This window comes from Camellia sinensis, chromosome 12 (genome assembly GCF_055761805.1).
Source record: "Camellia sinensis isolate YWXY chromosome 12, ASM5576180v1, whole genome shotgun sequence".
Lineage (NCBI taxonomy): Eukaryota > Viridiplantae > Streptophyta > Magnoliopsida > Ericales > Theaceae > Camellia > Camellia sinensis.
The window spans coordinates 140901076-140926811 of record NC_138972.1 but is presented as its reverse complement, the minus strand read 5'-3'; the positions used below and the strand labels follow the sequence as shown (position 1 = coordinate 140926811).

Sequence of the window (25736 nt, the reverse complement as noted above, 5' to 3'; positions counted from 1 at the left end):
TGAGTTGTTCACTTATTTCATTTACATTTAAGTAAGATGGTATTACCTTAGAATAATACTATATGCACCAATTGGTATATCAATTAGTGTAACGAATGATGTGACATAATTTTAGAGGCGATTACCATGTGTTAAGCTTCTAATTTTGATCAAAACAATAATGTGGTCTACAATTTATGACACTAACGTTTCATTTATTTGGGTAAAAATGTAAACAACACTTATCAGTGTTTTAATAAATTAATGTTTGTTTTAGTCATCAAAATTATGGACAAAATCAAAATTTTATCATCGGAAGAGTTAAAATTTGAATAAAAAAGTTTCACCATATATACAAGAACGCATTTACATATACAATAAGATAGGTAAGTTATATTTATACACACAAAAAAAAAAAAAATTTAAATATTAACGTTAATTACGAAAAAAAAATCCAAGGTTTCACAAATTTTTCATTTTAAGTCTCAGTATTTTTCACTTTAAATCCCAAAATGATTCCCCTTTACTTTATATAGATGGAGATGGACAGAGAGAATACATTGAAACATGGATGGAACTCCAAAATTTAATTTATTAAAATTAAAACACTGAAGTTTAAAATAAAAAACTTGCGAAACTTAAAAAAAAAAAATTGTAATTAACCCTATTTTATTTTATTAATCAATGACATTAAATGAGATAGTATCACGGTTGTTGTACCTATTTATGAAGTTTGTAATTTTGGTCAAAATAATATTGTGGTTAAAAACTAAGGAATACTTTTCAAAAGACTAGGATTAGAACATTCATTTATTTTATTTTTTAGATTGATAGAAGCTATCGCAGACTCAACTGGAAATTCAGAATCCATAGCTGGCTGCATGGGAGAAAGAATTTGACAATTGAAGACTCATCCTTAGCTCTATTCATCATCGTAAGGTAAAGAACAAGAAATAAACATCATAATACAACATTCATACTGAGGGATAAATAATCAACTTTTCTCAATTACAAGTATTAACCCCTTGACCTCCAATGTAAGACTGTAAAAGAGTGGCGAATTGAATTTGGTCCAGTTGAAAGAATGAATAATTACCCCATTATTTATTTAATTTTTGTGTATGCTTTTTATTTATATATCATTGCTTATGACAAAAATAAAAATATAGTATACGAAAACATCAGTTTAATATAGTGCTTAAGAAATTTCATTGCAGTGTTTTCAATTCATTCATGATGCTTCCATATAGGCTTCCAAAGTAGTACTCACAAACATGGCTGTGCCTGTCTGCAACTCTTCAAACCCACTATTCCCATCAAGTATTATTCTTCTTTGTTCTCCCTTCTTCATGCATTATTACTTCCCTCTTCATGCAACTGCACTGAGCTTCAACTTCACCAATATTGACGATCAAGGCATCGAAGTCACCCCAAACGATGACATGGTCCGATCAGGCGCAGCCGCAGGCAAAGCCGGTCGAGCCACCTATAAAAAACCTTTTTACCTTTGGGACGAAGCTTCTGGCAACGTCACAGACTTCAACACCTATTTCGTGTTTGTCATTACTCAATATGATAAAAACGTTGCTCCTGCAGATGAGCTCACATTCTTCCTTCTTCCTTATGATAATGCCACTTCCAATATCACAACAGGCGCTGCCATTGGTCTTCCAGCCAACCAATTCACGGGCAAAATGATCAGTCCCTCTCTTGCTGTGGAGTTTGATACCTTTCGGAATGACCAGTTCGACCCAACCGGCATTAATTGGGAAACTCATGTAGGTATCAATATCAACTCTCTCAATTCTAGTGCTTATGCAATATGGAACAATGACATGATACATGGGTCAGAAAATGAAGCTTGGATTAGTTATAATTCTAGTTCAAAAAATTTGAGTGTTATTCTCCGTACTGTTTTTGTAAATAATGGCAATGTCGAAAGTGCCCTTAGTTTTCGTGGTTGATCTGAAGAAACACTTACCAAGCAAGGTTGCAATTGGTTTCTCAGCTTCAACAGGATCTAATTTTGAGAGAAATAATGTTAAATCATGGACTTTCAATTCGACTTTACAAATCGATGAGCCAACACAACCAAGTCCTAGTCCAAGCTCCAACACAGTTACTCCTAGCCCTGGAAAGAAGATAGGTGAAAACAACAAAAAGGCACTGATAGTGGAATTGACTGCCAGCTAATTTGTTTTGGTTGGTGGGTTGGTTTTTCTTGGCTTTGCCCTGTGGAAGAAAAGTAGTAGAGCAAAACAAGAAGCTGAGTTTTCCATTGAACTATCCATGGACAATGACTTTGAGGCAGGTACTGGGCCAAAGAAATTTTCATAGGGAGAATTGTTTCGTGCAACAAATTACTTTGCAGACGAACAGAAGCTTCGAGAAGGAGGATTTGGTGGGGTTTTTAAAGGTTTTTTTAGGGAATTGGATTCCTACGTTGCTGCGAAGAGGATATCAAAGGGATCAAAACAAGGAATAAAGGAGTATGCATCCGAAGTGAAAATCATTAGTCGGTTGAGGCACAGAAATTTGGTGCAATTACTTGTTTACGACAAATTAGGTCTTGAATGACGAATTTTTTTTATCTCCAAAGAGCTAATTTCGTCACTATATATATTTGTGAGGAAATATTTTCCTCACCGGTTTCGTCATTGAATATTTGTCACTAAAAATGTCTGTGACGAAAAATAATTTCGTTACCAATAACATTACTTTAGTGACGAAAATTTTTGTCACCAATAAGACAACATTTTATCGTAAAAAATCTTCATTACCATATATAAAACTTTAGTTGACGAATAAATTTGTCACATGTTGATCATTGGTGAGAAAATAATTTCCTCATAGTAAGATGTAAAGTTGACGACATTTTTCGTCTTCAAAAGTTAGACATGGGTGACGAAATATATTTCGTGACAAAAAGATATATACGTGACAAAATTTTGTCACCAAACTACAAAATCAACAAAACTTATCATATATAAGCCGCGATAAATTTCGTCACAAAAATTATTGTTCCATATTTTATAATTTAATTTAAATTATTATTTCACAAATATCGCTGCTCATATCTCAATAGCTTTCAAATATACTAACAAATCCAGTAGCTATTATACACCACTCCACAAAACAATTCAGTAACCAATATATATTATAAATCAAAATATATCCATCAAACAAATTTAATAATAATTCATTAAGTATAATAAAAACACTATCACAGCTAATCTCAAAATGAACTAAGTATCAGTTGACAAAAAAAAAATAACATTTGATCTTGATTTACGAGTAGAACTAAGTATTAGTCCACGAAAAATATCAACACTTGATCTTGATTTGCAAGTGTGCTTCCAAATGTCATCAAAAACCAATCTGCAAAGAAAATAAATAAGGAAAACATTAATATATTATTAATTACAACTAAACTAATATATAAATAATTTTATTTTATAAACCAATTTACCAAAAATGCATTTTTTTAATATTGAACTTTCATCTGTCCTAAATCACAAAAAACAACTGATCTAATTGGGGCAAGTGAATCATGTGAAATAAACACATATGAGCCTACCAATGTTGAAAACGCGAATGAAGTGACAATCAATTTTGATGTGTTTGGAGCGAGAGTGAAACACGGGATTGGTGGCAAGAGAAAGGGCTGAGAGATTATCACAGTAAAGAAGAGGAGCAGAGGACTAAGGAATACCAAACTTAGTAAGCAACATAGTCAACCAAGTAAGCTCAGCAGTAGTATTAGCAAGAGAACGATACTCGGCCTCAGTTGAACTACGGGACACAGTGGGTTGCTTCTTGGAAGACCAATAAATGAGATTAGACCCAAGAAAGACACAATAGCCAGAGGTGGATTTGCGATCCTAAAGGTCACCAGCCCAATTGGAATCAGAATAAGCCTGTAAAGAGAAAGAACCAGGAGAAAAGGAGAGACCATGAGAGAGAGTGCCTTTCACAAACCGAAGAAGACGTTTAAGAGCAGCAAAATGGCCAAGAGAAGGGGCATGCATGTGTTGACAAGCATGATTGACAGCATAGGATAAATCAGGTCTGGTGATAGTCAAGTATTGCAAAGCACCGACAAGGCTGCAGTAAAGAGAAGGCTGAGAGAAGGGCAAAGAATCACTAGGAGACACAGGAGACTTGACAGCAACAAGAGTGGAACAGGGCTTACAAGATTGCATATCAGCCTTGACTAAAATCTCAGAAGCATATTTTTGCTGGGAAAGAAAATACCCCTAAGAAGAAGAGTGAATAGCATCCCAAGAAAGTAAGAAAGATCACCAAGCTCCTTCATAGAGAAAGCAAGATGCATTTGAGCAAGAAGAAACTGAAGCTGAGTGGGATTGTTGCCGGTGAGCAAAATGTCATCAACATATACCAAGAGATAAGTAACAGAACCAGCAGTGCGATGAACAAATAGAGATGTATCACATTTGCTATTGACAAAGTTTTGAGACAACAGAAAAGAGCTAAAAGTAGAATACCAAGCGTGCGGGGTTTGTTTCAAGCCATTGAGAGCCTTATGAAGCCGACAAACATGAGAAGGGAGAGAAGCATCCTCAAAGCCAGGAGGTTGAAGCATAAACACTTCTTCATCTAACCGGCCATGTAAAAAGGCATTAGAAATGTCTAACTGTTTTAGAGGCCACTGATGAGAAAGAGCCATACAAAGAAAAATCCGAATGGTAGGTTGCTTGGAAACGGGACTAAAGGTATCATGGAAATCAAGACCCGCTTCTTGTAAATAACCCTTAGCAACCAAACGAGCCTTGTGTCGGGCAATGGAACCATCAGAATTGTGTTTGATGCGAAAGACCCATTTGCAGCCAATGACATTCTTGTGAGGTGGAAGAGGAACCAATGACCATGTACCTTGTTTTTGTAAGGCAGAGAACTCATCCCTCATGGCTTGGGTCCAAAGAGGACTGGTAAGAGCAACCATGTGAGAAACAGGTTCAATATCAGAAGAAGAAGAAGAAGAAGAAGAAGAAGAAGAAGAAGAAGAAGAAAGGGAAGAAGTAGATAAGAGACAAGTGGAGGCAAGAGTTTTGGACCTGGTTTGCATAGGATGAATATTTGGCAAGGATGGAGAAGAAGATAAGGGAGGCAAATGAATAGGAATGTTGTTAATAGGAATACCAAGAGGAGAAGTGGTAGGAGAAGCGGGAACAGAAGCTGCAGGGGAAGGTAAAATAAAAGATCTATAAAAGTAGCCCGAGATTGTGCTGCAGGATTGCCAAGGACAGGAGCAATAGAAGCTGGAGCAGGAACAGTGGCTGGAATGAGAGTTGAAAAAGAACCAATACCAGGAGAAAGAGGAACAGTAGAAGGAGAGGACCAAGAAAAGGAAGAAGGAGGACGAGAAGTGGAAACAGATAAAGAAGAAGATTCAGCTTTATGAAAAGGAAACACAGTTTCATGAAAGACAACATGTCGAGATATGTAAATACGACCGGTAGATGGATCCAAACAGCGATACCCCTTAATAGAAGGATGATAACCAAGGAACACATAGGGAATTGATTTAGGAATTAGTTTAGAGGGAAAATATGGTTTAAGCCAAAGAAAACACAAACACCTAAACATTTTTAAGATATTATAGTCAGGAGGACGATGATAATGCATGTCAAAAGGAGTGGAGTGAGCAATAGACGGGCTAGGTAAGCGATTAATAAGATAGGTAGCAGCTGCTAAAGCATCAAACCAAAACTCTAGAGGAAGGGAAGAATGATGTAAAAGAGCAGTAGCAGTCTCAGTTAAATGCCTATGTTTGCGTTCAGCGACTCCATTTTAGGATGGAGTATGAGGACAAGTAGACTGATGAAGAATGCCATGGGTAAGAAGAAAATCAGCCATTTTATTACTAAAATATTCACCATCATAATCTTGAAAATACCTTACTCTTGTAATGTAAGGGAAAAAGCCATGTAAATCTGCTATATTCATCAGTGAACAAAACATAGAATCGAAAACCAGATACAGATGGGGTAAAAGGGCCCCAGACATCACTGTGTATTAAGGACAGTGGTTTATTAACAGTAGAAGAAGAAAGGTGAAATGGAAGCCTATGACTTTTAGAAACAGAACAAGAGATACAATGTTTAAGAGAATTAGTAACATGCAAATGAGGATGCAAATGTTGAAATTTGAGATAAGACGGATGCCCCAATATGTGATGCCAAATAGAGGCTGAGCCAGATAAAGTGGTGCTGAGAAGAGGATGAGGAGAAGTCAAAGCTGGATGGAAGGCAAACTGGTACAGACCATTGACATGGAAGCCTCTATGAAGGATAGCTTTCGTGTGTTTGTCCTGGACAATAAAAGCATCATGATCAAATGTAATAGTGCAGTGATTGTCTTTAGTGAAATGATGAACAGACACAAGGTTAGAAGAGATGGAGGGAACATGTAAGAGAGAATTCAATTTAAATGAACACTGAGGTGTAGGAAGGATCCCTTTACCAGTATTGTGAATAGGAATAGAGGAACCATTACCCACAGTAACATGCTCAGGTCCTGAGTAAGGATGGTAGACACTCAGATTGTTGAGATCATTAGTAATATTGTCTGTAGCCGCAAAATCAAGAAACCAAGGAGAGATAGGAGACTGTGAGGAAGCACCATGACCATGCTCAGAAGTAGAAACAAAAGCCCTAGAACCTGGCCCCTGTGACTGTGAAGCAGAGGATGAGAAATCGGGAGGTTGATAGCCAGGATCAAGCTGATGCCAATAGTCAAAGGCACTATGACCAGATTTGCCACAAATTTGACAAGAAGAACCATAGGAAGCTCGACCACGATTGGGAGATCGACCACGGAATGAACCACGACCAGGCTTATAGAAGCGCGATTCACTACGATAAGAAGAACCTCTGCCCCTCTGAGTGGAAGCAAAACGCCCGCCAGTAGATGGAGAAGATGAACTTGGAGAAGGACCTTTGAAAGCAGCATAAGCAACAGTAAGATCAGAGGAAGTTACCTTACTCTCAACATGTATTGCCTCAGACAAGAGCAAGGAAGATAATTCCTCCATGGATATACTCTTCAGAGGGCAAACCGTTTAGGGTAATCAAAACAATGTCCTCATCATCAATCGAAGCAGTTGCCAGATGCAATTGATCAACAATGTCCTTAATGCGATTCAAGTATTGCTCCATTGAATCTGATTTCTTGCTAATGGAGTTCAATTTGTTCTTCAATTGGTGGATATGGGATTGTGAAAGAGAAGTAAACCGTTTATCAAGAGCGTTCCATATTTCGGAGCAAGAATGGAGATGAAGAACTGATGAAAAGATTGAGGGAGATAACGTAGCGGTGATACAGCTGAGAAGGTGAGCATCGATTGATTGCCAATGAAGATACTCAGGATTGAATACCTCATTTCCAGTTGCATCTTGAGCCTTAATTTCTGGACACAACGAAGATCCATCAACAAACCCTAGCAAATTTGTAGCCCTAAGAATGTTTTGAAATTGATTTTTCCAAATCAAAAAATTTGTGGAATCAAGTTTAACAGTGACAAACGAACTGAGATTAGAAATAAAGAGATTCAGATTTGAAGGTAACGAAGAATCAACAGTGGAAGGTAGGTTTGAAGGTAACTCAGCCATGAGAGAGAATCGAAGCTCGTGGGAGCATTCACTGCTCTGATATCATGTAGAAAGAAACTATATTTTCCTTTTATTTTTAAATTCTGAAATCAGTAATACAATTGTTTATGTAGTACAGGACTAGCACTAACTATACCACTAACTGTTAGGATTAACTAACTCTAATATAACTACATACTAACTCAAGCTGAGTTGTAACAGAAAACAGTTACACAAGATCTTTAGGCTCTGTATTCTCTTCACACTACTATGCAAGCATCATACCCAATTGATGAGCAACTAACCAAAAACATAATAAAACAACTACAAATAAACATAGGAAGAAACAAAACCAATATACACCCCCTAAGCTGCCATCCCTTGAACTAGCATACATTCCATTCATACTGTGAGTTTCCAAACCAAAAGTCTCGTGCTTATATTGTGTGTTTCTACAAGTCAGTTTTGTCCTTAATAAGGTGTTCAAACCAATTCCTAGGCATTTTCATGATTATTACACTGTTTTCCATATTTTAAAGCTAAAGAGTTCAAAAAATGCAAGTTTGATACTCACCCAAAAAAAAAAAAAAAAAATGCGAGTTTGAGCTAAATTTTCAAATCGGGATTCTAGTGCTTGTTCAGTGAGTTTGTATAAGTCACTTTGGTCCTCACTAAGGTGTTTGAACTGATCATTGGGTATTTCTATGGCTAATTCAAAATTTTCCCTTTGGATGCCAATTTTCAACCTCAAGTGTACAAAAAATGTACCCAAAAAAAAAAAAGGTGTTCAAAAAATGCAGATTTGAGCTTAATTTTAAAATAGGGAATCCTATGATTGTTCCATGAGTTTCTACAGGTTAGTTTAATCCTTACTAAGTTGTTAGTATTGATTCTTGGGCATTTTCCGTGACTATTTCATGATTTTTCCCTCTAAATGCTTATTTTCAAGCATAAATACTAAAAAAAATATTTTGTTCTTACTTCTATGCTTACTTTTGGTTGGCATGAAGTCAACTACAACAAAAGACAATCAAAACAACAAACACTAACAGAACCTTGCTTCCCCTATTTCAAAGTCGAGCTAAAAGCAACAAACAATACTTAAGACCTAAACTAGCAACATCAAACTTGCCATATAAGCACCACAAATCAACACCCAAACACAACAATCAAACCAAACCCAATATAGTAGCAATCATGCCACCAAGTGTTTAATGCTACTTGGATATTTTTGGTACTGTTGCTGGTAACATCAAGCATTTGGTTTTGTTTATTCCCAGCTAGGTTGCGTCCATACTAAAGGTTGCTATGGACTACACAGGAATAAGGTTAGAGTGACATGTGTTGGGTCATTTGTTAGAGGTGGCTGCTTATGTGTTGTGTCTTGATACACAGTTCTAACTTGGATTCTATTAATTTCCTTTTAGTTTCTTCATTTCTTATTTCTCTTAAATTTTTTTCTTATTTTAATTAACCGTATACATAAGCGATTATGAGATTTTATTAGCAAAAAATCAAGATTAATATTGAACTTGATGTTAGCATAATCTCAATGTCATTGCCCTTGAAGCAGTACTAAAACTAATTTTATTTTAATTTTTTGGTTAATTTCTTCACTAAGTGGATAATATATTGATTCCAAATAATAAAGCTGTAATACTGGAAAACAAAAGGACTAAAAGTGAAGTCAAAGATATAAGATTTGCAAATATGAAAATTTGACCACCATCTGACTAGTAAGCAAATATAATGCTAAAGACATAACTGACTGATTTTAATGGGTTCTAGCAATTGATGGGGCTTGCTTTGGGGGTTGTGTTTAGGTGGTGTGAGTAGGGGTTGCTTTGGGGGTTGTGTTTAGGTGGTGTGAGTAGAGGCTGCTTTGGGGGCTGTGTTTAAGTGGTGTGAGTCTTGTCGTAGTCTAGATTTGTGTCCTATTTTCAAACCTAAAGTGTTATGTTTTACATTGTTATAGAAATGTATTGTGAAAAATCTAGAAATCTCCTATATGTTGATTTGTGATTATGTATCAATTTTAAGTAGTAAACAACAATCCCAATCAAACAATCAAGACAAATCGACACAACAATTTTATCTGGAAAAACCACAATTAGACACCTCCAATTGTGATAAAAAAAAATCACGGGCAACAGTCACAAAACAATCCACTAAGAAGATATAAAGAAATTACACAGGTATACTCTCAATTACCTAGCGAATCCACGTCCGAATTGAACCAACCCCTATGTGTCTCTTCCAACCCCGTCGTCACCTTGGAATTGTCTTGACGATGAGCCACTCCAAAATCCACTAAAGCTTCAGGCTCGTATTCTTCAGAATCCACCGAAGAACAACTCTCTCTTTTGTATAGAATTAAACAAACAATCCTTTGATGTGAACTTCTAAAACCATGAGTTGAATACTCAATCAAAACCTCAAAGAAAACTAGCAAAATAACCCGAGAGATAAACCTTAATATCCAAAAAGAAGATCTGGAGAAGTAATCCTAAAATCTGACAGAAACCCGTACTTATAGAAATCTGGGACTGCGAAGCTCGCTCGAGCAAAGACTCTGTCACTCGAGCGAAGAACCAAAAACGCGTGTTTTCCATAAGTGGCTTCGCTCGAGCCAAACAACTTGCGCTCGAGCGTAAAATCATCATTTTTAGGTTTTTTCCCAGACGCAGCCTTCGCTCGAGTGAGAACTCCTTCGCTTAAGCGAGCAAGGGCAGACATGCAACTTCAAATGCAATTTTTCATTTTGCTTCGGGGGCGCTGCCCCTCGACCCCGCCATGGCGCTGCCCCGGACCCACCAAGGGGCGCTACCCCCTCGACCCCCGCGAGCTGACCGAGCAGCTCGATCCCTGTCATAATCAGCGAAGTGGCAATCTTGAAAGCATTAACATTACAAACTTCTCTGCAAGGTACAATTTGGATTGGATTCGCATCTAAAAACTCATAGCCTCACTAAAATAAAAGTGCAAACAAAATTACAACTCAAAGGAGTTTTGTCAAACGGGATTGCCAATAATAAAACCTAACAATCTCCCCCTTTGGCAATGCCGTGACAAAACACACCTAACACATAAAATCCTAAACACCCCAACCCATTACAGCCAACAAATGCAAACTTCTTTCTCAAGGTCATGATTTGCAAAACAGCTATTAGTGCCACAATCTCCAAAACAACTATTAGTTCCACAAGAGTATATGAAAAAGCAATAAACATATGGCTAGATTATCTTGAAGCATTTGAAGCATGAGATGGAAAATATGAATAGATGCGACTTGGAGATTTTAAGAACATGTAGCATGAAAACCTGAAAACTAAGACACATGCACCTGACACATGCACCATATATCTTGAAGCACTAAGTTTATATAATTTTAGGTTGTTGACACATGTTATTCAAGTTAAATAAAATAAATCAGTTTAATGAGGTGTTAAATTTACTTCTAGTTCAATCGAGAGAAGTTTTATCCTTCCTTACACTCGATGCATCCTCCCCAACACTGTTGCTAGGAACTAACTCCGGAATGCTTGCTAGATCTATCCCTTTGTTTCACTTTCACAAGCATTATAGAATATGAGTAGCCATATAGAAATTGTTGGGTATGTATGCAGACAACCTTCCTTGTGGAGGGATTCAAATATATGGTGGACACTGTAGCTGATTTAAAAAATAAGATAAGAAGTCCAAGAAAATAAACATGATAGTTTTAAGCCAAGTAACTACAAGGAAAATTGTGTACATAAAGCACAATAACATATGTGAAAAGAGAGAAGATTCTAAAGCATACACTACTACAAAAACAGTTAAAGATCACACTTTTTTTGTGTGATGTAAGTTATTTAGGATGCTTTGATCTCTAATGAGGTCTTTCATATACCTCATTACATAAAACCCACATTCAACGTTTGTGGGTTGTTGCGGGGACTATATGAAAGCATTTTCATTATTATTACAAACTACATATAAAGTGTTATGATCAAGCTAAACAACCATTAGCATAAATATAAGAGTGGTAAAATTAGAGAAAAGCATCTTTTAATGACACTCAAAACTAAAATATATACAAACTAAAACAAGAAAAGCATCCACTTTCTATAACATATGTATAACCAGCCGCTTGCATAAAATGAAAAACATTGTGAACCTAAAAGGAAATGAATAATCAATAATTTTCAATTCAAACAATGTCAATGATTTAATTTAACAAATGAGACCAGAAGAGTGCAACAATCAACATAAAGAAAAGAACATACAAAATGAGCCTTATCAAATCAAAATTCTGCATACCCGATGGCTTCTCAGGTTCAAACATTGTGTGCCACAAATCTTACTTCAAACTCCTTATACTTTGAGGACAGAGTTAGATTGAACAATTTTTACAACTAAACTTGCATAAAAGAATGTAAAGTTGCATACCTCAGACTAAACTGTGAGACCGCTTTCTATTTATCTACTTTCAGTAATTGAGGATGAAGTTAATGGCATAGATTCAGCATGTTGAGACTCATCAGAGGAGCCTCGAGAAGCTTACTTTTTCAGCTTGTGGTTGTTATATGCAGCTACACCTGTAATGGCTGCATAGAAAACCATATTTCTTCGCTAGGTCAATAGGCATCTAAGAAACACAGATGTAAAAACAAGATGCAGATGCAACATAATACGGACATACTAAAACTACAATTTTCAAAAAATGGAGACAAAAAAATTGAAAATATAACAGAGAACACCCTAAAGTATATTTTAAGAAGGCATAAGGATTCACAAACAAATTGGAAATTATTAGTCTTTATGGTTTGAAAAATTAAAAAGCCTGAAGGAGTAATTAGTTGGTATAAAAAACTTCTTTTCATTTTACTCTATTTTTTCCCAAACTTGAACCAAGGCCACAGATGTGCCTTACACATGCTAGCATGTCTGTTTTTTTTTTTTTAAAAAAAAAAAGGCTTAATTGGACACATGTTAGACATAGACATGCTGGCCTAGGAGGCATGTCCATGCTTCCTAGATAGCTAATCTCTATTTCATGAAATCACATGTCTAATCAAAAACAAAATTAAATCACATATCTTTTTGTCCTGCACAAAGAGTATTAAAGACAGTAGAAACATTATTGCAGTACATTAAAATTGAAATTTCTTTTCTGAGTGATCAACAGGGTTCTCATCTAGATCCTAAGCACGATCACTATCTGAAATGCAGATGAAATAAACAACAGTATTTTTTTTTTATCAAAGAATGGAAAAAAAATAATACATTAAAAAGCAGAGGAAAAAGAGAAAACCAAATGCAACACACAATATGCTAAGCATTGCCCCAGTGGAAATATGAAAAAAAGGCATATCTCAATGGTTGGATAAGCAACAGTACCCACATCAAGAAAATGTGAATTCCATAACATTGAAAATGCAAATTTTTTATAAAGCTCGAGAAAAATAAATTTTTATGGATAATACAAAGGATAACCACCTATACAATGCCCTTTTTAAAGTATGACAGGCTGCAGTTTTTTGTTGTACTTTCTTGGAATTGATTTCCAATGTGAACAACCTATAATACTAGAATATAAACAGTACAACATTGAGAATATAAAAAGGACATACTGAATATACAAATAAATATCATAATACTAATGTCAAATTTTGAGACAATAAACTATAGTGAAAACCCAAAACAAAAGTACTTGTTATCGAAAAATGACCAATGCCATAACCAAACAGATTTATCATTGTCAGCATTGTATCGGCAAACAGAAGGGCTGATAGTGACCACCCAATCCTTGACAACTCCAGCAAGACGAATTGTCAAAGCACTTGTATGCGAGATCACAAGAAAAACTGATAGATTGAGTGCAAAAGTACAGAGAGAGGTTGAAAGCTCCATGTTCCTTGGGCATCCATCTTTGGCTTCTCTAGAAAATCCACAGAATGAACAAGCAAAGAGCACTACACAAGAACTATGATTCCGTTCACATGGAAAAAAGGTTCTGTATACAAACATCACATGGTGAAAGAAATAATGATAACAATTAAACTTTGGCAGATGAAAATACGTGCCTGCAGGGACTAACGTCGTACATGATAGAAATAGGGTTTAGTTTGAGACCCTTCCTTTTAACAAAAATCTCCATGAATATAAGCCTCAAAGCTTCCCCGACAACACCTCCCATTTGGTAAATCACACCAATCCAGTTAATATCAATCTCCTCATAAACCACTAGAACACCAAAACTTATCACTGACATTATTAAAAGCATTCTACAGCTCAACATTTCAAGTCCAGTTGCAACTCCAAGAATGAAAACAGCTACTGGCACTGCAGATCTTAGTCAGAAATCAAACGTGCTATCACTAACAGAGGTAACAACAATAGTTATATGAATACTCGAGTCAACAATCATTTCTAAGGAGAATGATTAATTAAAAAAGCGGGATAGTCAATACTTACTAATTGCTTTCAACATTTGAGCAAAGGCAACAGATATATAGAGATATGCAGTATTTCCCAGCAAAGAGTCATTGCAAACATTGCACCAATTGGGATGACTGATGTAACATATCTGAATGTTAAAACTTAATTAGATTTATTTTATTGTATATTGAAGGGGGAAGGGTTGTTGAAGAAAATATTAAATATTAAATTCAATTTTTTTAATAAAATAATAACATATTTAAAACTAACTAGCCATTGAATAAAATAATAAAACAAGGGTAAGATTTATTTAAAATAACAAAATAGTAAATTCAATTTTTTTAATAAAATAATAACATATTTAGAACTAACATAGATAAGATTTATTTAATTTTAAATTTGATTTTTTTCCCTTTAGAAATAATTGTAACTAGTATTATTAATCATAGTCCATATACAGTTCATAAATTTGGCAAACAACCATCCATTAATTTCAAATAACACGTCAAATAAATAGGCTTTTCGAGTTTTTGAGGTAAAAACAATCATCTATTAGTTTAAATAATCCACCACATCAACCATTTATTTGTTTTGAATCTTTATCAAATTTTGTCGAGTCCTAAATTTAGGCAGATTATTTTGTGTACTAGTATAATAGCTAAAAATATTTTGGAGCCTTTTTTTTTATAATCAATTTTCGGCACCCGCGACCCTATATTCTTCAAATATAGAATAGCAATTTTGGGCATTTAAAACCCTAGAAATCATTGTCATCTTATATCCTTTTCAATTTACTACATTCTTTTTAATTTTTGTATGATATACAACAAGTTAATCTATTTCCTAAACAGCGGGCCATTAATCCATCTTCATGGGTGATCTCATGCTTAAGGATAAGATAGCACCAAGTCAGTTCCATACAAATTCTTATCAAATCTAGAACTAGACAAACCTGGGTCAATACTAGAATTCCAACCCAAAACTGAGTGGCGGAACAATGTATTAATATAAATAAAACCAAACCAAAATTCCTTGGGTGGGAAACAGAGCAAAGAGGGACCACCTACCGAAGCAGAATGAAGTAGCGAGGTGTAGCACAATGACCGCAACGGCAAACGGCAGAAACCGTGAGAGAGGGAGAACTTCCAATCGTGAGAGAACGAGTGAAAATCGTGGAGAGAGATTAGGGGTTTTTACCTACAAGAAAAAACAAGATAGGGGAATTTGGGAGGGATTGTAAAAGAGGTCCCTGTTTGGTTTTCAATTTTTTTTTTCTTATTTCATTTTTAAATGTTTAAGAATTATTCATATCCTTTCCAAAATTATGTAACAAAATTTTACATATTATTTTTATTTATTTTTTATATGTGACAAAATTTTATTATTTGTCACGGATTATTCTTATCTAGTGATGAAATTTATTTTTTTCACTACTTTTCGTCACCATAAGTTACTTAGAGAGCTAATTAACTTGTGTTTTGTTTTGAGAGAGAGAGAGTGAGAGAGAGATAGAGTGAGAAAGAGGGGAGAGGAAAACTGATAAACAAAAAAAAAAAAAGGGATGGAAGTTAGTAGTCTATTTTTTTCATTACCGCCTAACATGTCAAAATTTTTCCTCCAAAATTAGTGACAAAATAATTTCCTCACTAAAAAGCCTCAAAATATTAAAAATTATTAGTGACAAAAATATATTTCTCACCAAATGGTCTTAAAAAATTTAAAATCAAGTTTCTCAAAAAATATATATATATACAAGTATTTGTGATGAAAATATATTTCTCACTAATAATTTTATAATTGGTGACAAAAAATTTTCTCACCGAAAGTCACAAAATTTTGACGCCACAAAAAAAAAAAAAAAAAAATTAGTGGGAAAATCTTCGGTGACGAAATTTAATCTTTCCTCACCTAAAAAGAAGTATTTGTTGACGAAAATAAATTCCGTCATCTATTATTTTTATTTTTTTATTATATGTGACAAGATTTTATAATTCGTCACGAATTATTCTTATTTAGTGACGAAATTTATTTTCTTCATTACTTTTCGTCACCATAGGTTACTTTTGTTGTAGATTGGTGTCATGACAAAAGAGAACTTCTACTTGTTTATGAGTTCATGGAAAATGGAAGCTTAGATTACCATCTCTTCAAAGAAAAAAGCTTGTTGACATGGGCAATGAGATACAAAATTGCTCAAGGCCTAGCTTCGACATTGCTCTATTTACATGAAGAATGGGAACAATGTGTGGTGCACAGGGATGTAAACATGTTGGATTCTAATTTCAATGCCAAACTTGGGGATTTTGGATTAGCTAGACTTGTCGATCATGGAAAAGACTCTCAAACAACTATTTTGACGGGGACTAGGGGCTACATAGCACCAGAATGCGTAATCACAGGAAAAACGAATAAGGAATCAGATGTTTACAGTTTTAGAGTTGTGGCATTGGAGATAGCTTGTGGAAGAAAACCTATCGATTTGGGTGTTTCAGAAAGTCAGATGAGAATGATAGAGTGGGTTTAGGACCTCTATGGTACCAACAGGGTTCTTGAAGATGCATTAGATCCAAAGATATGCCCAAATTTTGTTAAGGAAGAAATGGAATGCTTGATGATTGTTGGGCTTTGGTGTGCTCACCCTGATCACAATCTTCGACCTTCAATTAGGCAAGCAATACATGTGCTTAATTTTGAAGCTACATTGCCCATTCTCCCAGCAAAAATGCCTGTGCCAACATACTTAGCTCCTCCAGTGAATGCTTCATCCTTGGTCTATGGCTCTACTACTGTTTCTAATAGCAACCAATTCCAATCTTCAAGCTATAGTTACAATACAAATTTCTCAACGTTCAACTCATCATCTGCCACTTCTTCTCCATCTGCATCACTTCTGTATACATGAATACGTTGATTAATAAGTACTATGGTGATCCAATTAGGATACCATATATAAGTTCATTAAAAAAGTTTCTTGTAAAATATTTTAATATATTTAGTGGTTATCAATTCTTCTAGCCAATTTTAATATTGGTACCATGTGTAAGTATGTATTGTACCCATGTATTCCAGTGTTTGTTTTGACTTTATCACCACGTATATATATTTTGTTTATGATTATCAAATGTTAAATACACTTGGAAAGTAATATAATGCTTCTTTTAGTGATAATAACTATATATAACATATATTTGTCAAAAGAGGATTTTTCCCTGACTACACCCGAGGTATGCAAATGGATCAAGTTCACTTTGCCATTCAATCTACATAGATGTAGCTTGCGTAAAATTTAAAACACAAAGATATGACAAAATTAAATAATAAATTTAAATGCTAAGCATGAACATTTGGTCGCAATGTGTTAGGTTTTTGTAATTGGCAATCCCGTTTGACAAAATTTCCTTCAGTTGTAATTTTATTCACTCTTTTGTTTTAGTGAGACTGTGAGTGTTTAGAGGCAAATCTAACCAGAATTGTGCCTGTATAAAGGAGTTTATGCTGACATTTCGTGTCTTGAACAATCATTGTTTGCTATTTTGCTATGCTCGAGCAGTTATGTAGTTCATTCAGTATCTTTGCCTGCAAATTGATCTTCTGGGAAATATGTTTTACCACTCGAGCAATGGATGTTGCGCTTGAGCCGTTGGCCTATATGATTGCGTTGCCTTTTAGTCACATTGCTTGAGAACTAAAGTGTGCGCTCGAGCGGTCTTTGCTACTTCGTTTAGTATAATGTGTCATTTTTAGGGTTGAATCCATCCAGATTCTCCGAAAGGAGAGCTACCAAGATTTTTTACATTAAAGGGTATTTACACATTGGTTTCCTTGATGATTTGAGAGTAATCGATGGATCTACGAGTTTCATATTAGCATCGTCAAAGGGTTTGTTTTCATTATTTCATTCACAAAAAAGAGAAATGTTCTTTGGTGGATTCCAAGAAACTTGGGCCTAAAGTTTTAGTGGATTCCGGAGTGTCTCATTGTTGTGGATTCAATATCGGCGTTGTAGATTATGTTGGCAAAATAGTTTGGTGAAGACAGTGGTAGAAGAGATAAATCGAGTTTGGTTCAATTCGAGCGTGGATTCGCTAGATAATTGAGGATACTCGTGTGTAATTCGTTTTTGTCTTCTTAGTAGATTGTTTTGTGACTTTGGCTTGTTGTTTTTTTATCACAATTGGGAGTGCTTCAATTGTAGTTTTTTTTCATGTTAAATCGTTTTGCTAATTTATTATTGATTGTTTGATTGAGATTGATATTGATATTTATTGTTTACAAATTGAAACATAATCACTAATCAATAGCTCAAAAGTTTTTAAGTTTTTTCAAAATGTTTTAAGATTCATGTGATTCAAGTTGTCCCTTTTTGTTTTTAATATTCTTTAACTGTATATATGCAAAATATCTAAAAAGAATGTATTAACCTATATTTCAATTACGTTATCATTCAAGCAATTGCTTCATGAATTTTCTAAACATATTTACAAAATAACTATTAATCAAGCTGTCTAATTTAAATATACTTTGTGTATCTACAGAACATCTTAAGTACATAATTAATTGGAAAAATTTTATGTTGATTAACCGAATAATGACATTTTCATACTGTATTGTTTCTTCTATGGCTCTTCACCAAATCCTTGATGCGAAAAATTTATCAACATACAGTCACGCAATAGCATCACGGGCGGGTTTCATACGAGAAGAATTAACATTTGGGTTTATTTTTTATGCCAACAAACTGGCTTTGCAAATATTATTTTTTTGTCATTACAAATACTAATTTTTTTATCAGTAAAAATGAAAATTGTATTGATGCAATATGCAAGGATTAAATCAATAAAAACACCAAGGTGCAGAACAGCATCATGGTGAAGTTAACATATCACAACTAGGTCAAGACATGAACACACACAAATCATATGCAAGGACTAAGAAATGACAGCCATTGGCGAGAAACCAACCAAATTAAATACGAACCGAATACAAAGGAACACCACAGAGCAAACCCAATGGAAAAAATCAAGCTCCAATGCCAATAATCATCACAAGTACTTATGTAGTGTGGGTCCACGTGTTGCACTGGAAATCAAATTGATAAGATTTTGTTATTTACAACTTGACCCAATACATTCTCTAATAAAATTTGGACCCTCAATTTTATTTTGTTTTTTTGAGAGGGGGGTCTTTATGTGTTATGTTGTGAAATTAATGGATATTTGGCCAGGCTTCAATTTTGAGTTACTTATATTACACGAATTTAAAAAAAAAAAATGTAGCCCTCGAAGTGTCAGTAAAAATCTTTAGCATTCATGTTGTAGTAGCACTTAAAAGTGTTACTGAAGTGCCAAGCAGTGGCGGAGGGAGTGAAATCCCAGGGGAGGGGTCACGTGCCCCCCCTGGATTTTGGGATTTTTTTTTTCAAACATAAAAAAAATATTTTAAATAAAAAAATTTACAAAAATATTATTAGAGTGAAATGTCAATGACATTTTAAAAATTATGAGAACAATAATGGTTGTTTTAATTGAAAATGAAAAGACTATTATAAACCATACTATCTATGAAAATTTTTGAATGTAACGGTGATGTCATTGACATGCAAGTATAAGTAATCTCACTATAAAGATATGAAATTTATTAGATTGTTAGTTACATTTGACATGTGAGGTTCACTTTCTATGTGTTTATGTACCATTTGAATGGTAGTTGACCAGTTGACCAAGTCTGCGCACTTCTTACCTATGTGCGTGAGTGATTCGGTAGACTGTCTTGCCGACTTGTATATTAGGGACATAGTGAGGTTGCACAGGGTCTCTGTGACGATTGTTTCAGATAGAGATCCGCATTTTACAACTCGGTTGTGACAGAGCTTGCAGAGTGCCTTGGGCACTAGATTGACCTTTAGTACTGTGTATCATCCTTAGACTGACGGGCAGTCCGAGCGTACTATTTAGATCCTTAAGGATGTGCTTCGAGGCTGTGTCCTTAATTTTAAAGGGTCATGAGAGAGACACTTAATGTTAGTGGAGTTTGCTTATAATAACAACTTCCAATCGAATATTGGTATGGCACCATTTGAGACCTAGTATGGCACCATTTCAGGCCTTGTATGGTTGACCGTGTAGATCTCCAGTGTGTTGGGCCGAGGTGGGTGATGCACCTTTGTTGGGTCTAAAGTTGGTTCGGGAAATGATGGAAAATGTGGCACTTATCCATAAGAGGTTGGTTACGGTTCAAAGTCGCCAGAAAAGTTATGCCGATCGTAGGAGGATACCCTTGTCTTTTAAAGTGGGAGACCATGTGTTTTTGAAAATATCACCTAGATAGGATTTGATGAGATTTGGGAAGAGTGAGAAGTTATCCCCTCGATTTATTGGGCCTTTTGAAATCCTTGAGCGGATTGGAGAGATTGCCTATCGTTTGGTGTTGCCACCACAACTTTTCGGAGCGCATGACGTGTTTCATATTAGCATGCTTCGGAAGTATAAGCCGGATCCATCACACATGTTGGATTGGACTGACTTGGAGGTAGACCAAGATGCCTCGTATAAGGAGAGACCGGTGAGGATCTTGGATACTCGGGACCAAGTTTTGTGAAGCAAGACGATTCCCTTGGTTAAAGTATTGTGGAAACACTACGGAGTTGAGGCAACTTGGGAACGTGAATTGGAAGTCCGAGTGAAGTATCCGAACTTATTTGTTGATGTTTGAACATGTATTGTATTGCGATTATGATTGGTAGAATGTAAGGACATTGTATATGTTGTTTACATTTTGGAAACATGAGTTTATAATAAACATTGCATATGTTTGAGAATATGGAATATCATATGTATTATATCACTCTTGGAAGCATTGCCTATGCGGCGTAAATTTCTTGAAAACTCGAATTTTGGTTAAACATTGTAAATGTTTTGGGAAATTGTAAATTTCATTTTAATATGGGACTTGTGTATCGAGTTGATGAGAATGAATGACTGGAGAATGGGTCATGGTGATGGACTTATAAGAATAACATTGTTATGGATGATCTAATGTTGATTTTCGAACTTAATTTGTAATTTCGGGGACGAAATTCTTTAAGGGAGGGAGGTTATAGCAATTCCAGTTTTGACCCGTCACTTGTTGTACTCCAGATTCGGGTTTATGGTTTCTGAATGTTGTTCATTGTCTTTTGCTCTTTATTCTTCCTTAAATTTGGTTATTTGGGCATTTTGAGCGTGTTTGGAACAGGTTGGTTACTTAGTTTTCAAACCTTGTGTTGCCTAGAATTTTGGCCTTCCACTCAAGCGAGCCTTCTTGCGCTCAAGCAGGGTTTGCAAACACTCAGTACTTTGCACGTCTGCAAAATACTAAAGGAGTGTTTTCCACGCTCGAGCGACGTTTCCTACGCTCGAGTGGGTGGGCGTTCAAGCATCCCTTCTTACGCTCGAGCGGTTTGTCTGTTGTCTGCAAAAGTACTAAAGGTATGTATTCCGTGCTCAAGTGTGTCTCTTTTTGCGCTCGAGTGGAACAAATTTTTGTGTCTGACGCTCGAGCGTTGCGTATATCAGATCGCAAAAGTAACATTTTATATCACTTTTTCACCCATCTCTCTCTCTCTCTCTCTCTCTCTCTCTAAAACTTTCTAAAAACCTAGATTAAGACTCTCTCTCTCTCTCTAAACTTACATTCCCTCTACATTTCTACATAGATTTAATGATTTCTCCACCCTACTCCCTTTTGATAAAGAGGTAGGGCTTCTTAAGATCTTCACTTTGATCTGACTATAATTGATTTTCGGCATCTTTGGGGTTTCTCTCTTGCTTGGCTCATATTTTCTCTTTGAGGTAGGGATTTTTTACACTTTGTTGTGATTTTTAATTTAGTTATTTGTGATTGTGTAACAATGGTGGGGTTTGGGAGTATTTTGAGCCAAACCTAGGGTTTGGGTGAAATGTAAAAGAGGGGTTTTTGGTAGAAATGAAATAAATGAACATGGGGTTGGAAAATGAAGTCATGTTGTGTCAAAATGGGTGATTTTGGTATTTGGATTGGTGTTTTGAAAAGAGGGATTTTTGCCCTAAATTGATTGTCATATCTATTTTGTATAAATAGTTGAAATTGGTGTTGCAAACATAGAATTGAGTGAGTATTGAAATAGATGATGAAATTGAGTATATAATGCTTCACATCCTTGGAAATGTTGGACAAATTATCTATCTTGAGATTGTATAACTGTTTAGAAATATCTGTATTGGGCTATTGGTGGAGTTTTGCTTGTTGTAGAAATTGTATGTGGATTATGTGAATTGAAACTAGTCCATGGTTGATTATCATTAGATATAATTATGTTATGAATACATTGTATATGTATGATTATTTGAGAGAAGAAAGGGGATGTACTCCATGTATGATTATGCGTTTAAATACATTGTATATGTGTAATTATTTGGGAGTGGAAAGGGGATGTGCTCCATTGTTTAGGAGGAGAAAGAGGATGGACTCCATTATAATTAAGTTGACCGGAGTGTCCTGGGTGAAAGTCCCGAAATTATACATGGGTGCCGATCCCGCGGACGAAATATCCGTAAAATGACAGTTGGAAGTGTGTGTGTTAATTGTCAAATTGTTGAACCATTGAGTTGTAGTCTCATTTGGGTTAGTAAGAAAGAATGAAATTAGCTCATGTAACGAAATGAATTGAAGAAAAGTGAAATGGAATATGAATTTGTTGTCCTTATGAACATGTATAAAGTGTAAATGTTTTATCCCGGGCATTGTACATGCACAATGCATTTATACCTTTGTTAAATTTCATATATTGTGTTAGATTATTCCCACTAGATTGTGGCTCACCCTATTTGGAAAAAATATTTTCAGGTAATGATGGCATGCCTCCACCAAGGCAATAGCATTGGAGGGACCTTTGGGAAGCAAGAGCTTCTTGTTTTGTTTTATTTTTTTGTATAGCCTAAGGCTAAAATTGTATGAGCTAGTCTAATTTTTGTTGTAACTAAGCTAAGACTTGGAAAGGTGTAAGCCTAAAGGACATTTATTTATGTTAAACTCTTTTGTAATATTAACTTTGTAACGCCCTCAAAAAAATAACAATAAACCCATCAGATAAGACATGCATTTACATTTAAACTAACTGCATTCCTTTCATTCATTAGAATTCCAAGACATAAGTATTACATGTTAACCTCATAACAAAATGCCCTACGGGCTTACAGCTTTCCAAGTTAACACTTGGTTACAACAAAGAGTTCTAAGTCGTTTACACATTAAGCCCTTGGCTTGAAATTACATGTAATACATCAAAAGAAAAACGACAAAACTATGCCCGCCACTAGCCTTCCAGCTATGTCCTTGGAGGTGGCATGCTTCCTGCACCTGAAAATGATATTCCCATATAGGGTGAGCCACAGCCCAGTAGAAATACACTAAACCAACCATGGACAATGACTAAAACATTAGCAATTGATAGTTGGTCAACACTGATTCAATCACATAAATTACATATTTATGTCAACGACTTACAAGTCCCAATTACTTTTCATTTTCCCTTTTTCAACAGATAAGCATGCTAGCTCTATCATCATTTCCACAGATATGTATAAAAACTATATCTCACATTCAGATAAGCATAAAAGCTATATCCACATTCTCAACAGATATGTATATCAACAATATCCACAGATAAGCATACAAGCTGTATCCACACTCTACAACAGATATGTATATCAACAATATCCACAGATAAGCATACAAGCTGTATCCACATTCTACAACAGATATGTATATCAACAATATCCACAGATAAGCATACAAGCTGTATCCACACTTCACAAAGATAAGCATATGAGCTCTATCTTCACTTCTCTAGACAAGCATATGAGCTCTGTCTACGGAGTTCATCCCCTATCTCCTCCCAATACCTATCCGGTTTAGAGGTACATCCCCTATCTTCCCCTAAACCGCGGAGTACATCCCCTATCTCCTCCTCTACACATAACGTATATAAACACATTGGTTCTATATACAATCACACAATACAAACAATTAATGTATTCTAGCAACTGTCAAGTTCCATAACACATTCCATTGATTAGTTTCAGTTTGCCTAATCAACATACATTGTCTACAACAATCTCGACTATCCTCCACCGATAGCCCCAAGCAGTTATTTCTAAAACAGAAAATAAATGCGCAAATGGATATTCAATCAACATTTCATTTCCTCATTTCTCACCAATTAATTATCCCAATTAATTAAACAATGTAATTAGGCCATTTTCCATAATTACCATTTCAACCCTTAGGTCCCATTTTCATCAATGATTCAACAATCATTCTATTTTTCTATGCCAAACATGCATCTAGGTTTATTATAAATAAAACCCCAACTTTTGTAAAATTACACAAAAGCCCCAAACTTTCACAAATTTACCAAACCAAGCCCAACATCTCAAAATACCAAAATTTAAAGACAAAACCCATAGAGAGGAGTAGGTTATCCCTACCTCAAATTCGGAGTCCCAAAGGAGAAGACGACAAAACCCAATGTGCTCCAAAACCCGAGATTTTCAGATTAAAATGAAGCCCTCGACGATCAACAACTTTTTTGTAAAGGCCAAAGGTGAGTAAATCACTCCTACTAGATCAAAACCTAGAGAGAAGGTAGAGTCTAGAGTGAGAGGCTCAACAATGGTGACTTTGGAAAAGTAAGAGAGAGAAGAGAAAGTGAAAAAGTGATTTGAAAAGTCACAATTTCGGGATTTAAACCCAGGTCTCCGCTCGAGCGTAAAACACCCCGCTCGAGCGGCCACTCACAGACTTCCGCTCGAGCGGCCAACCTCCCGCTCGAGCGCAGAATGCTCTCGCCCAGCACTTTTGCAGAACCAGGCCTCCGCTCGAGCTCACAACACTGCACAACAAGATACTGGATGGATGTATTCCCCGCTCGAGCGCCAACACCTCCGCTCGAGCGGACAGGCCAAAAATCTGGGCAACTAGTTTTGGTTTCTAAACTCAACCAACCTGTAACCAACCCGCCCAACACATCCTATAACTCAAATACAAAGTAAGAAAGGATGTAAACAAGATAATAAACAACTACCAACATCCACGGACACATGTCCGGATCACTGTACAACAAGTGTAAACCCGGGATCGCTATAACCTCCCCCCCTTAAAGAATTTCGTCCCTGAAATTAAGCACAAGTTTTCAAAACAAGTTTTCCTTCATTTTAGACAATGTTACAATTTAACATTCAACAATTCGACCCATTACCGGTCATCCCATCCCTTTAACAAGAGACATATCACAATATGTAAACAACATATGTATTTTCAACATGCATTAACATTATGCACTATCTTTCCAATTTCAACAATATACTTAACACATATAATGTTACATTCAACTTCCATATGAGGCAAGTTCCAAAACATACTTCCGATAATCAAAACGTTTTCAATGTTTCACAACTTAAGACATATATAAAAGCTCTTAAGTTCAACAAAAATGTAAAATTGAAATATAAGATTACATATCAACAAACAAGTCCGGATATTTCTCTCGGACTTCCAACTCACGTTCCCAAGTGGCTTCCTCCACTCCGTGATGTTTCCACAAGACTTTCACCAAAGGAATGGTCTTACCACGCAGGACCTGATCCCGCCTATCCAAGACCCGAACCGGTCTCTCCTCATACGAGGCATCCTCATCTACCTCTAAAT

The 25736-nt window shown here is 35.6% G+C and overlaps 1 protein-coding gene and 1 pseudogene across 1 annotated transcript; one reads left to right on the top strand and one right to left on the bottom strand.

Annotated features, from left to right (window-relative positions):
• The first annotated feature begins 1253 nt into the window (after positions 1–1253).
• LOC114302518 (L-type lectin-domain containing receptor kinase IX.1-like) lies at positions 1254–16536 on the top strand. The gene is made up of 3 exons (XM_082897317.1): positions 1254–1898; positions 2317–2529; positions 16069–16536. The coding sequence occupies exons 1-3, from the start codon at positions 1254–1256 to the stop codon at positions 16534–16536; spliced, it is 1326 nt and encodes a 441-aa protein (XP_082753443.1).
• LOC114294738 (putative sugar phosphate/phosphate translocator At3g14410) lies at positions 12027–14141 on the bottom strand (annotated as a pseudogene).
• Positions 16537–25736: the final 9200 nt, after the last annotated feature.